The sequence below is a fragment of the Heteronotia binoei genome, chromosome 5, assembly GCF_032191835.1.
Source record: "Heteronotia binoei isolate CCM8104 ecotype False Entrance Well chromosome 5, APGP_CSIRO_Hbin_v1, whole genome shotgun sequence".
In the NCBI taxonomy this organism is placed as follows: Eukaryota; Metazoa; Chordata; class Lepidosauria; order Squamata; family Gekkonidae; genus Heteronotia; species Heteronotia binoei.
Window position 1 is genome coordinate 96,092,358 of NC_083227.1, and position 13,193 is coordinate 96,105,550.

General features: G+C 41.0%; 1 protein-coding gene across 2 annotated transcripts in view; it reads right to left on the reverse strand.

Annotated features, from left to right (window-relative positions):
* Positions 1 to 1,035: 1,035 nt before the first annotated feature.
* PPARG (peroxisome proliferator activated receptor gamma) overlaps positions 1,036 to 13,193 on the reverse strand; it is a 101,181-nt gene continuing 89,023 nt past the window's right edge. For both annotated transcript variants that reach the window (XM_060239866.1, XM_060239865.1), the window contains exon 7: positions 1,036 to 1,592. In XM_060239866.1, coding sequence (XP_060095849.1) covers positions 1,345 to 1,592 — 248 coding nt within the window. In that variant the 3' untranslated portion in view covers positions 1,036 to 1,344. The remainder of the gene's footprint in view (positions 1,593 to 13,193) is intronic.

A 13,193-nucleotide genomic window follows, 5' to 3' on the forward strand; every position in this document is an offset into this window, starting at 1 on the left:
GGAAGTCTGCATTTTTGTGTGTGTTGGGAAGAGAGTATTCATTTGGATGTGCTTTTAGCTTAATTGTCCAAACTCTCCTGTAAAACCAGAAGAGCAGATACTGCTTACACTTATAGTAAAATGTATCTGGTGTGTGTGTGTCTCCATTCAGAAAAGAACAGTTAATATCAGAACCTCTTCCTACCGTGAAACTGTTTTAAAGATCAGAATATTTCTTTTTAGATTTTCCTATGGTCTGAAATACTTGAACATTTCTTGCCCTGACTTGTTGCTCAATAAACATGATGTGCCTGACTTGAATAGCCTAGCAGGAAGCATGCATAATCTGCCCTTGTAAAAATCCCTGCTGCTTTGCAACATTCGCCTTGCTTTAGGGCAATTACAAAAAACGATCCCTCTGCCAAGATCAAAAGGAGTGTGCATGCTGCTGCTACTGCTACCCCACACAGTGTTTGGCTGGGGTTTTTAGGGGCAGCCTAAGAAGCAAATCTAATTTTGTTGTCCTGTGCTAATTCCAATGGGTGGCTGGCAGCAGATTACTGGAGTGGGCTGTCACGTTGCCTGTGAACTCGCAGGTTTTGCACTGCAGCCATTGTGGATGGACATGTATTTGCATTGGAATGAGAATACAATATGCAACTGATTAACAACCGAGTGTACTATGCCCTGAGCTGCTGGGATAAGGGCACAATACAAATGTCATTAAGAATAATGACAACAATTTTACCAGTGGATGAACACAGAAACCAGAAGGGCAAATTAATTACAGAATATTAGATAGGCCACCTTCAAAACTGGAATGCCGGCAACTCTAACTTAGATATTTTCCTTCTGAGATTCCTTGTATCTTCCCTAGCATGAATTTAAAACAATCAGAAACACAAACATATATAATTCTATTCTTCTGGGAAGATGCAGTGATCCATACTTGTTATTTGCACATCATTACATAACTGCATGACATACCCAGAATGGTTTGTATAGAAAATAATACCATTTAGTGAAGCTGAAAATTTAACAGCACAGCTAACCAACTTCAATGATTATTGTTTAATCATATTGAACAAGTAATTTTGGTTTATGAAATAAGACAGGTTTTTTTTAAAGTAATCTTGAAAATACTGCCAAAATTTGATATATATAGACATTTTAATATTAAAAGTAAATTGTAAATGTGTCTTTATAAACAATATGCATAAAATAGATCTATAATAGTAATGCTTTCTCTCTCTCTCAAAATTTTTTTCACAGTAATTTTGTGGGTACGTAATATTTCCCTCCTCAAAGAAATAGTGCAATTTGAAAAACGTACATAATGTCAATGAATTAGAAACTCTACAGCTCTTAATACAAGTCCTTGTAAATTTCTTGTAGGAGTGGATGAAGACTCATATCTGTCTCCGTTTTCTTTATGATTTGCAACAGCTGTACATGTTCTGTTACAATCTGTCTGAGATCTGTCATTTTCTGCAGCAATTTTGCAAACAGCTGTGAGGATTCAGGATGATTCAGTTTTAACTGGAGTTCTAAAGCTTGTAGCAAATTGTCTTGTATCTCTTCAATGGGCTTCACATTCAGTAATCCAGGGCGATCTAAGCATGAACAAAACAAATATTTGTTTAGACAGAACATCCTCTTTTAAGAAAATTCTGTAATATTTCCAGCCCAATGCTAAGCACATCTCTCTCTCTCTCTCACACACACACACACACACACACACAGACTGCAAGTAACTCTGCACTGATCTTGGTTTTGGTGCACATCTAAAAACTTTCCCTTAGCTGAATCAAGAAACTGAAAAATCTTTGGTGCTAATTTTTTTAGAGGAAATTAGTGGACAGTTTTCAATTCTCAGATCTGTGGATTTCCTGCATCAGCTCTGAAGATAAACTCTCACTAACAGTGGAATCCTATGAAGAGTTACTCTTTTCTAAGCCAACTGAAGTCAATAGGTTTAGACTGGAGCAAGTGTGTGTAGGATTATACTGTAAAGTATCCAGGTATGAAATGAGGAGTCCCTGAACTAGCATGAAATTGATAAGCCTAAGAAAAGGGACTTTCTTAGGGACTGGCTAGGTCCTTTCTTCAGGCAAGTTCCAGTATGGCTTGCCTGAGGCCCATATGATTCTGAAGATGGATAACTCACTTGGGCATGACACCCTTATGAAATACTTAGAAGACTATATATGGTCTGGTAACAATACACATTGTTGACAGGAGCAGTGAAAAAAGCACCAAAAGCATTTTGAATGTAAGCAAAAATGAAACTAGAACTGATGTGGATTTTTTTTTCTTTCACAACCTCCATTCAATCTAATTGAGTTCCTCCAATTACAATCCACATAATCCAGTTATAACAAAAGTAGACATGCCAGCAGTATATCACAATGGAATGGCTTTGATGACCATGGCATGTTGTGGGTCAATGCTACCATCCTGCCATTACTTGGTAATACTGCAGTGGCATGATTTGTTACATGGCCCAGAAATTGATAGGTACGATGATGGTGTTCAGTGCAGGATTTTGTGCTGACTCAGGCCACTTGTCTGCCTAGCACGGTGTGGAGAAACACCATTTTAGACCTGTGCTTGTCTGGGAGTTGGCTAGAAAAGTCTATAAAACTTTAGGCAAGGTTTTGGCCTAGTCTATTCCTCCTTTCCCCTCCCGTCTGGAAGCAGCACTTCTGAGGAGGCCTCCTAGAGAGACAGGAAGTCTTTCAGGCTGGTCTCCCAGAAGGCTGCAGGTGGGAAAACCAATTCCTGGGCACGAACTGGGTTTTATATAATATAGATTTTGGGAGGGAAAGTAGGGTTGCCAATCCCCAGGTGGGGGCAGGGGACCCCCCGGTTTGGAGACCCTCCCCTCGCTTCAGGGTCATCAGAAAGGGGGGTATCTGTGGGTATCTGGGGCTCTGGGGGGGCTGTTTTTTGGGGTAGAGGCACCAAGTTTTCAGTATAGCATCTAGTGCCTCTCCCCAAAATACCCACCAAGTTTCAAAAAGATTGGACCAGGGGGTCCAATTCTATGAGCCCCCCAAAAAGGTGCCCCTATCCTTTGTTATTTCCTATGGAAGGAAGGAATTGAAAAGGTGTGCCGTCCCTTTAAATGTGATGGCCAGAACTCCTTTGGAGTTCAATTATGCTTGTCATAGCCTTGATCTTGGCTGCACCCCTAATGTTTCCTGGCTCCACCCCAAAGTCCCCAGATATTTCTTGAATTGGACTTGGCAACCCTATTACAGGTGCACAGCTCCTGAACCTTTCTGAGAGTTCCGCCTCCTCCTTCTGAGAGCTCCATCTCCTTATCCATTGAATAGTATGTGCAGCTGCATAACAATCCCTGGATGATCTCCACTACCCATTTTTCTACAAAATGACCCTTGGGTCGAGGGTTTTTTTGTAGAAAAAGCCCAGCAGGAACTCAGTATTAGCATATTAGACCACATCCCCTAATATTAGCATTTTAGGTCAGACACATATTAGGTCATTACTAGGGTTGCCAATCCCCAGGTGGGGGCAGGGGATCCCCCGGTTTGGAGGCCCTCCCTCCGCTTCAGGGTCGTCAGAAAGTGGAGAGAAGGGAGGGAAATGTCTGCTGGGTACTCTATTATTCCCTATGGAGATTTATTCCCATAGAAAATCATGGAGAATTGATCTGTGGGTATCTGGGGTTCGGGGGGGGGGCTGTTTTTTGGGGTAGAGGCACCAAATTTTCAGTATAGCATATAGTGCCTCTCCCTCCAAAACCCCCAAGTTTCAAAAAGATTGGACCAGGGGGTTCAATTCTATGAGCCTCAAAAGAAGGTGCCCCTATCCTTCATTATTTCCTATGGAAGGAAGGAATTGAAAAGGTGTGCCGTCCCTTTAAATGTGAGGGCCAGAACTCCCTTTGGAGTTCAATTATACTTGTCACAACCTTGATCTTTGCTCCATCCCTAATGTCTCCTGGCTCCACCCCAAAGTCCCCAGATATTTCTTAAATTGGACTTGGCAACCCTAAGGGAAAGGGAGTTTGATTTGAGTCTTGGAGACTGGTGAGTTGGTTCTGGATGGTATGGTCAGGGCCATAGGGAATTGTATAATAGGGAAAGAGGGAAAGAAGGAGCTTTTTTCCCTGGTTTGATTTAGTTCTTCTGTTCACAATTTTATAATGCCTGAATATAGTTATAAATTTTAAATAAATATTTTGTCTGTTTAAAAAGGTAGTCCCTCTGTACCACACAGTTTCCCCCAACTGCCTTAGACCACAGTACTGCAAGAGGGGAGTCCAGGGAAGGCATACAGTTGGCAAGGGTGCCAATCCTCCAGGGATCTCCCAAAGAAGGACTTTGGTCTCTGGGCTAACCAGGTGCTGGGCTGGCAGAGGACCTTGAGGCCAGGCCTCAGAACAGGCAGGAAGGGGGATTGGAAGTCCTGTTCCTCTCGTTCAGGAACTCCTAAATTGAACAGGTGGTGGCAGCGTGCACTAGTGGTGGGAAGAAGATAAGCTCCCTTCAGGAGTTGGCAACTCAAAAAGGAGTTGATGGGACCAGGTCTGAAGGCAGAACCGGGCCGGTTCCCTCACACACTGCTGTTTTTTTTATGACTGGCAGCAGAACTCCTGCCACTAGCTCTCTTATATTCTTTTAGCTGGAGATGCCAGAGATAGAACCTGGGATTTCCTGCATGTAAAGCACATACTTCACCATTGAGCCATGGCCTCTCCCTGTGAAGACATGGGAGGGGTAGAGCAAGGACAGGATGGGCTCATCTATATATTATTCTAAATGCAGTCTGGCTAGCACTGAATCATCTATGCTAGCAGCACCCTGCCATCTGATAGATGTTGTAGAAAAAGACCGCAGCAGCTATGCAAGAACAGACCAGTTTGCTGCTCAGGGAATGCTAAGCTACATTAACACACATTACACCATTTGATGGCCATTCTATGAGCCTGAGCCTGTCGATCAGGGTGGAACCAGGGTAAGAGCATTAGATATTGTGCTGTTATAATAATTTGCCTTCTGGATTTCCCTGTTTTGACAGGAATATGCAGGATGTTAATTTCAGAAGATATCTTTGTTGGTCTGTGCTAGAACAGCTACATTCAAGTCCAGTAGCACCTTAGAGACCAACAAAATGAAAGCATGAGCTTTCAAGAATAAAACATCCCTTTGTCAGGACGTTAATGGTGATTATAATAGCACAATTTCCAATCATGTATGGATCCAGTCTTAGCAAAATAAAATAATCTTCAAAGGAAGTATAACTTGTACAAAGGCTTACATCAGGGATGAAATCCTACTTTTTCAATGGGGGGAATTAGAGCATCCATCCACTCCTCCATCCATATTTTTCACTCAACACATAGCTATTATATTGTATTTTGTTAGCTCGTTTGCTCAAGTTTTTTAAAAATTTGATGTGAAACTGAAGGCAGACATTTTTCAAACTATTTCCTCAGCACAGATTTGTTTTCATTTATCTACTATGTTTATTGCCCAACTTTCTCACTGAGATTCAGGGTGGATTACAAAATATTTGTAAAAATTAACTCAAGCCACCCGAAATTGCATCTAAAATCACTGTCTAATCTTGTTCCATGCTGAATTTAAAAGTAAGAAAAACTACAAGATTCTACAACCACTTGAGTTGAAGACCTGAGCAAATGTTTTTGCTAACTGCAACATGTTCATGTTCAACAATTGCCTATAACTTATTGCTGCCTCTCTTGCTAAAGTATAATCAGTTACACTTTCTTGGGCACAGGAAATGACATCTAGATAACAAGAACCCAACATGTGCACGCTGCAAAGCAGAAGTTAATAATTCAGATTATTACTAGGCCATCAAACTAAACTGAAAAGCTGAGTGTGGTCTGTTTAGGGCTACTCCAACCAACACTGAAGGTATCAGGCACGAAAAGGGAAGCATACCTCCATACAGTACCTGGGTTGTAGTGGCAGAAATTAATTTGGGGTCAATTACCTGAGGCTCAGCCCTGAAACACTGAGGAACAAATGAGGCAAATGCCACCCTCTCATCACAATGTCTAGCCCCATCAGGGATTGGAGTTGGGGTATTGCTGGGTGACCAGATACTTTCCTCATGCCTGTGAGGTGAGAAGCCATTTCAGCCTTACTTAACTATCTTGAGAACTGGGAGAACAACATTATAGGTCAATTTACTTTATCACTGCAACTCACCTGGTTAGCAAATCTTTTTGCTGTGTGTTATCTGGATTAAGCAACTTCATTATATTAAAAAAATTATAATACATTTTTCCTCACTAAAATGATGACAAATAGGATTTTACCAGAGCTCACACAAATGTACTTGATATAAAGACAAGAAAAAGAAAATAATCTCTTATTTGAAAGAGGAACTGGGCTACATTTTGTGAAGATTTATAGCCTATGAACTACAAAGTGACCTGACAGCATAATCCCACTATTCTAAAGTCACTGAAGTCAAAGCGTTTAGAAGGATGACATTCTGCATAGGATGTCCCAAAAGATCAAGAGCAGGCTTCTACAAACAAAGAATGAATGCTCTTGAAGGCTCTTTCATATACAGAATTTTACATAATAATCTATAGGGACTACCAGTCATAAAACATAGTACATTAGGAAGCCAAGGAAAGTGTCTTTGCTATAACGGAACACATAAGCCAATTTCAGATGTGTACTTGCTAATGTTGCTAATTTGGTCTTTTGAGGGGATAGTATAACTTTAAACATGCTGAAACGTCTGGATACAACTCAATGTAAAGCAATGTAAACCTCAAACATGCATGAAATATACGGCTTCAATTTCCAATGTATTTGAAAATGGTAGAGAATTCCTCATTCTTGGACCTCAATAATTTTTGACCAAATTTTTTTATCAAAGGCTTATAAGTAATTTTTTACAGGATGATAGGGCAGGGTTCTTATGGATCAGCAACAGGCTAAAGAATAGAGGGTTCTTGTAAGGAATTGCACACATTGATGCTAACAATCCTAATTGCATATATACAGATAGGATCGGAAATGGCTGCCGACTATCCAGACTAACTAGAAGTCATAGTGGATAGGTCAGGGAGAATTTTTAACTCTGTAAAGCAACTGAATTATGAAATGGCTTGTATAACAGAGCCTTACATACGGCTATGATGTAAGCAAATCTAAAAAAAATATATAGAACTGGAAATTGTTCAGATACAAGTTCAGGGTCACACTCACCATTAAATCCATCCCTAACCTGTCGCTATTACACTCTGCAGCTTTTTTACAACAAATTAATTGAGGACAGGCCTATCACATGTCATTAGCCAGGACATGGACACTATATAAATGAAAAATCAGGTTTTGGGACTGTACAATGGCAGTGGATTATCGCTCTTTTGACTGCTGACTGCTGCAGAAAATCGCTTACTAGATTGGATGATACATCTATTAAGACAGCGTGTCACACTAATTTTTAATAAGGGCCAGATCTGACAAAAATGAGACCTTGTCAGGCCAGGTCATGCGTGTCATAAAATGTAATGCCAGATGTGTGTGTTGGGGAGGTTTTCTTCCATCTTCTGCAGCCAAGGCTGCAAAAGCAGGAGGAAACCAAGCCAGCTTGTGCCTCTCAGGCAGCCCAGGAGGCATTGGGTGGGGGGTAGGTCTTCGTTCTGCTTTTGCAAGAGGAAAACCCAACCAGCCGGCACCTCTTGGACAGTTGGAGAGGTGCAGGGGGAGGGAGATCAGTTGCTCATGGAATGGATCTGAGTCCTGCAGGGGCTGGATCTGGTCCACGGGCCAGCAGTTTGACATCCCTGTATTAAGGTTCTTAGGCCGAAGGTTGCCAGCTCCCTGGTTCCAGTGCAGAACCTCCCACTATCCACCACCCTCATTCAATGGAATGGCAGGAGAGAAATGAGGGGAGGGTGGTTGATGTCAGGCTATCATTTCCTGTTTTGAAATAGAAAGTGACATCCCAGCAGTCCCCCCACCCCCAGGGATTGCATGCCAAGGACTTGATTGCTCCTGGGATTGCATGCCAAGGACTAAAGAGGTAATATTAATACATTAAAATTAATTTTCAAACCTGTCTTCCACTGTCTCCTCCATAAAAGCTAGGGTTGCCAACTCAGATTTAGAAAATTTGTGGAGATTTGGGAATGAAAACGGGGAGGGTGTAGTTAGGGTAGGGAGAGACCTCAGTGGGATGTAATGCAGCCATTTTCTCCAAGGTAACTGATCTCTGTAGCCTGGAGATCAATTGTAATTCTGGGAGATCTTCAGGCCCCACCTGAAGATTTGCAACCCTAGCTACAGCCTAGTTGCAAAGCCTAGTCTGTGAATTTGTAATATTAAAAAAACATTTTCAAGTCTTTTTAAAAAACCATTTTAAATTATATAAAAGTTTTAACAATAAAGACTTAAGAGCAGACCTAAAGTAGCTAAAACAATTTAGAGTATGGGTGGCCAACGGTAGCTCTCCAGATTTTTTTTGCCTACAACTCCCATCAGCCCCAGCCAGCATGGCCAATGGTTGCGGCTGATGGGAGTTGTAGGCAAAAAACATCTGGAGAGCTACCGCTGGCCACTCCTGATTTAGAGGGATAGTCACTCTCAACAGCCTCCCCCCCCTTTCTCTTGTAGTCTTAAAGTTAACTGATCTTTCTGTTAATCATTCATTTATGAATGTTCCTAAGGATGAATTTATGTTCCATGTACACATGCACAATTACTATGCATTTCTTATCTCTAAGAGCAATTGCTACTGAAAGCCATTTAGAGTATGAATAAGCCTTGGCTGAGAAAGACTCTTATCATATTGGTATAGCTCAGGCATGACTCAGCATTTGCGTAATGAATTTCAGTAGGCGCTGCACAAATCAGATTTCAGGTCCAAAGCGACAGCATGCAACTGTCCATATGATTAAAACATATTTGATTATTCTAAAAAGATTGCACAGACTACATATTTTTAAAAAGCCAGATATGCTGTAAATAAAAACAAACTTGGAAATAAATGTTTGGTTTGTAAGTAACCACTTAAAAAATCGTAACACAATACAACTTAAGCTCAAAAAGCACGTTAAGAAGAAAGACCAGTATAAGAATGTATTCTAAGTGTAAATATGACTCTGATTGAAAATCCTGATTTGAAAATGCCTTTAAGGTCCCCTCATTGCTCTATAGAGTAGCAAATACAGCATGATTTGTTGCCTCCAAACTTTCCCATAGCGATTCTAACCATTTAGAGAGCCAATTATTCTAAGGTTTCAGTCTCACACTTAATGGGGCCACTTAACCACTTTTTATAATAGTGACAGTACATATATAGTGCCATATTTGGATGGGAGACCACAAAGGAATACCAGGGCTATGACATGGAGGCAGGCAATGACAAACCACCTCTGAATGTCTCTTGCCTTGAAAACCCTACAGGGTTGCTATGCACATTCCACCATCACTGCATAGATTTTGGGTTTTGTTCTGAATTTTGTGCGGGTCAATATGACTGTTTAGCTTTTTTCAGAGTACATACAGGATGCTTGCTATCTATGTGGTTACATTCACCATAGGAGGAGTTTAAAAAAAATGTATTGGGATCAGTCTTTCTCTGTACAAAGTCACAATGTGCAAATGAACAGAGGGTTTATCTCAGCTCTGTACTTCCTTTTCTAGGCCTTGGAATATGCAAAAGCTGCTCAGCAGGACACCATTGGAAACAGGAGAGCTGTACTTGGATCATAGAATCATAGAGGTGGCAATCCAATCCCCTGCACAATGCTTCCAGTCCAGTTCAATTAAAATTCAAACTGTGCTCCATGTTTACAAACCTGAGTTTTAAACAACATTCTTAGGCCAACAATGATCACTTGGTTAGAACAACAGCAGCAGCAAAAAATACAAATTCTGCTTAGAAACTTAGCAATATTAGATCCAGATACTTGTACGTAAACATCTAATTGTACTGCAAATGGTATCTGTTTCTCCCCTAAATCTAAAAAAACCCTGGAGCAAATATTCCACCCCCCCCCCCCGCCCCAACAGATATTCTGGACTGAAAATTAGAGATTTCAGGTTTGAAAGCAAAACACATACACTTGGGTTTACTTTAATGGAAATCTGGCAGTTCATATCTGAGTGTTTCATGTTCTCTCAAACGACAGTGAATATGCCCGAAATAAAAGGTCAGAAGAGTTCAGATTAGCTAAAGCTCTCTGAGTAGCTAAGATCTCTGTTAATCATTAATTTAAATAGAACATTTCTTGAAATAATTTTATATTTTCCTGTTCTCGGGTAATAGCAAACTAAAACATTAATCTCGAGTCATGTTCAGAGAAACCACAAAGAAAGAAACTGGGAAAAATGACACAGTTGTGTGCTTAATTAGCCAACAATGGAAACAATTAACTGCTGTGCCTCATTTAAATAAGCATTTATATTTAGATTTACAGCCTGTGGTTAATTAAAATACTTCACTCCATGTTTCTTTGTTTTTACAGAAGTTTCATTTGTGTTCAACTGCTATTTTTTGCTGCATAGAACTGAAATAGGTAATCAGGAAAGACTACTGGAACACAGAGAGAGAAGCGTAGTAAGAACTGGAAGCTGCACCCAGGGAAGACACCAATATTAATCTCACTTAGGCCCTGACTTCTAAGGGCTAAAAGTCATGTGGGATGGAGTTCTGTGACTGGAATTCTAGTCTGTGTTATTTGGATAAGCTCTGGTGGAAAAAGTACATTGGGGCTACAGTGCTGCATTAGTCCCTCATGGACTGCTTTAAAACTTGTCATTTCTCTGGTGGGGCTTAAAGCAGCTTGTGTGCATGTGTGTAATATTAAGGCAGAGATGAGAAGGAACCCCCTTGCACTGCACCACAGTCCTGATCCATGTCTGGTCCCTTCACAAAGACTTTTTTGGACCAACTAATGCACTGAACTCCAATCATCTTTGCTAAACCCAATGCTGAGCTTTCAGAAGAAACCCCAACCATGTTATGGGATCTACTCTGTAAGACTAATACCTGCACACAATGTCTGTTAGTCTATATCATAGTCATCTTGCACAAGAAGCCATTAAAACAAAAGAATCAAGCTGACAGTGGCTGTAGCATCATCCCATATAGTGAGGAGGGTAGGCCAGTGATGAAATCTAGAAACATGCATTTTTGTAATTTTGTTTAGAACTTTTCGCAGGTTTTGTCTCCTTTGCACAAACTACTACATTTCAAACAAGACCCTATGAGAATACATGGAAACAGTTGTGTGTATTGGCTGAACAGCCATCCTAAATTATTATTACTCTAATATGAGAGCTAGCATAGCCTGATCTGAAGAGTCAATATAGCAGCTATCTTTAACAGCTAGACTTGGTATGGGTGGAGGATATAGAACAAACATTTCATCTGGGGTAACAAAGGGTTTCAAATACAATGAAATACTGAATGCTTCTTTATCTGATCTCAGCCAGGTTAAGAAAGGATCTGGGAGGTTCAGAAAAGATTCTATCCAGATAGCTCGTTCTGAATATAATTGGTGCTATGTGGTAAGTGTAGCATAGAAGACCAGCCTGTTAAGGAGCAAACTTTTAAAAGGTTGCCATGAAAACTTGACATGCTAACATAAAGAAATAACTAACCTTGATAATTTTAAAGTACTATTATTCTGCAATAAAAGATTTCTTTCATTATTAGTCCTAATTCCATTGAGCATTTTTGGTGAAATATTTCCAATACTACTTTTAAGCAATATTTTCTATGAAGGGCAGATAATATTTGGCTTGACTGAGGCTTGGATGGCTCAGCAGGAAATACAGTTAGAAACCATAGATATGGTATTGCTTTCGGAGGGATCTTGAAGTTAATTCAGAATTCACTTCTGAATGATATATTAAGGGCATATAGTCTTGGAAAAGGTGTCTTAAATGCTACTATCACCAAATTTTTCCAAGGAAATACACCGAATCCCACATTTTTGGGGGTTTTTTTTATGTTTCCTCACTCTTATTAGCTCTTCTCCCTGGCTGTGTGTTCTGTGTATTGCTTAATTGTTTTAAACTTTTAAAATATATTTGTATTTAAATGCTGTTTTTAATGTTTTTAATGTTTTAATTTTTTACATATTTTAATATTTACCACCTTGGGGACCCTAAGCTGTATCAAAAAGTAGCACAGAAATGCTTCAAATAAATAGTTTAATTTCAAGACAGACAGATTTAGAACTGTGTCATCATTTTAAGCTTTTAATCAGGGACCCACAAGAAACTTGTGGGGGGCCTCCCATCTTTCGTGCTTTGGCTTTCTTCCCTCATCCCCCCTTCTCTGTCAATCTTTCCCTCTTCCCTGACAGTCTTCCCTCATGCCCCTCTCTTTCTCCTTATCCCTCCTTAGTCAATCTTCCTTCATGTCTGTCTTCTTCACCACTTCTCCATCAATCTTCATTCCTCTCTCTTTCTCTCCTTACCACTCCTCATTTTCAGCACCCCCATGCTGACTCCCTCCTTTGCTTCTGCCAGGGTTTGGGCTGCTGCCATACTTGACTGTGTCACAGCTGCCCTGCTCTGACCTTAGGCTTCCCAAACCTCCCACCCTGGCGGGGGACCCCAGGATTTGAGGCTTCTTCCCCCGCTCCCCCCAAAATCGGAAGCGGGGGAAACACGCCCTCCCCCCATCCCCGACCGATGGCCAGGCAGGACTTGGCAACCATCTGAGTTCAGAGGCGCTTACTCTCTAGCGAGCGCACTTAAGATCCCAGCTCTGCACACTCTATCTCCTGCAAAGGTTTCTGCGGCTTTGAAACCCGATCCCCTGCACCCCTGGGTGGAACTAACTCCCGCTGAGATCAACAGACCTTAATTGGGATTGCAGGAGAAAACCTTAGCAAAGACGCCACGCCAGGCCGCTGCCGCGGGTCTTTGTCTCCTGCTGGAACCCAGCCTGATTACCCAGATGTTTCTTTTGCAAAGCAGGCATTTTTTGCAGGCCTCAGTTTGTTACTCCTTGTTCTGCTGCCAGGCATCCCTGAAATGTACTTCTAGGTAAGCCTGGCTGCTCGGGATCATATGCTGCAGCCCTAGAATTCGACCCAGCAGCCTGGATCCAGCGGGTGGAGAGCCTTTCACAACTCCTTCAAAAAAAAGGTACCATAAACACAATTGCAATTTGTAAAAAAGTGAGGGATCTGGAGCTGAGTTTAGGAAGCATTTGTGAATGCAGCAATGGAAATC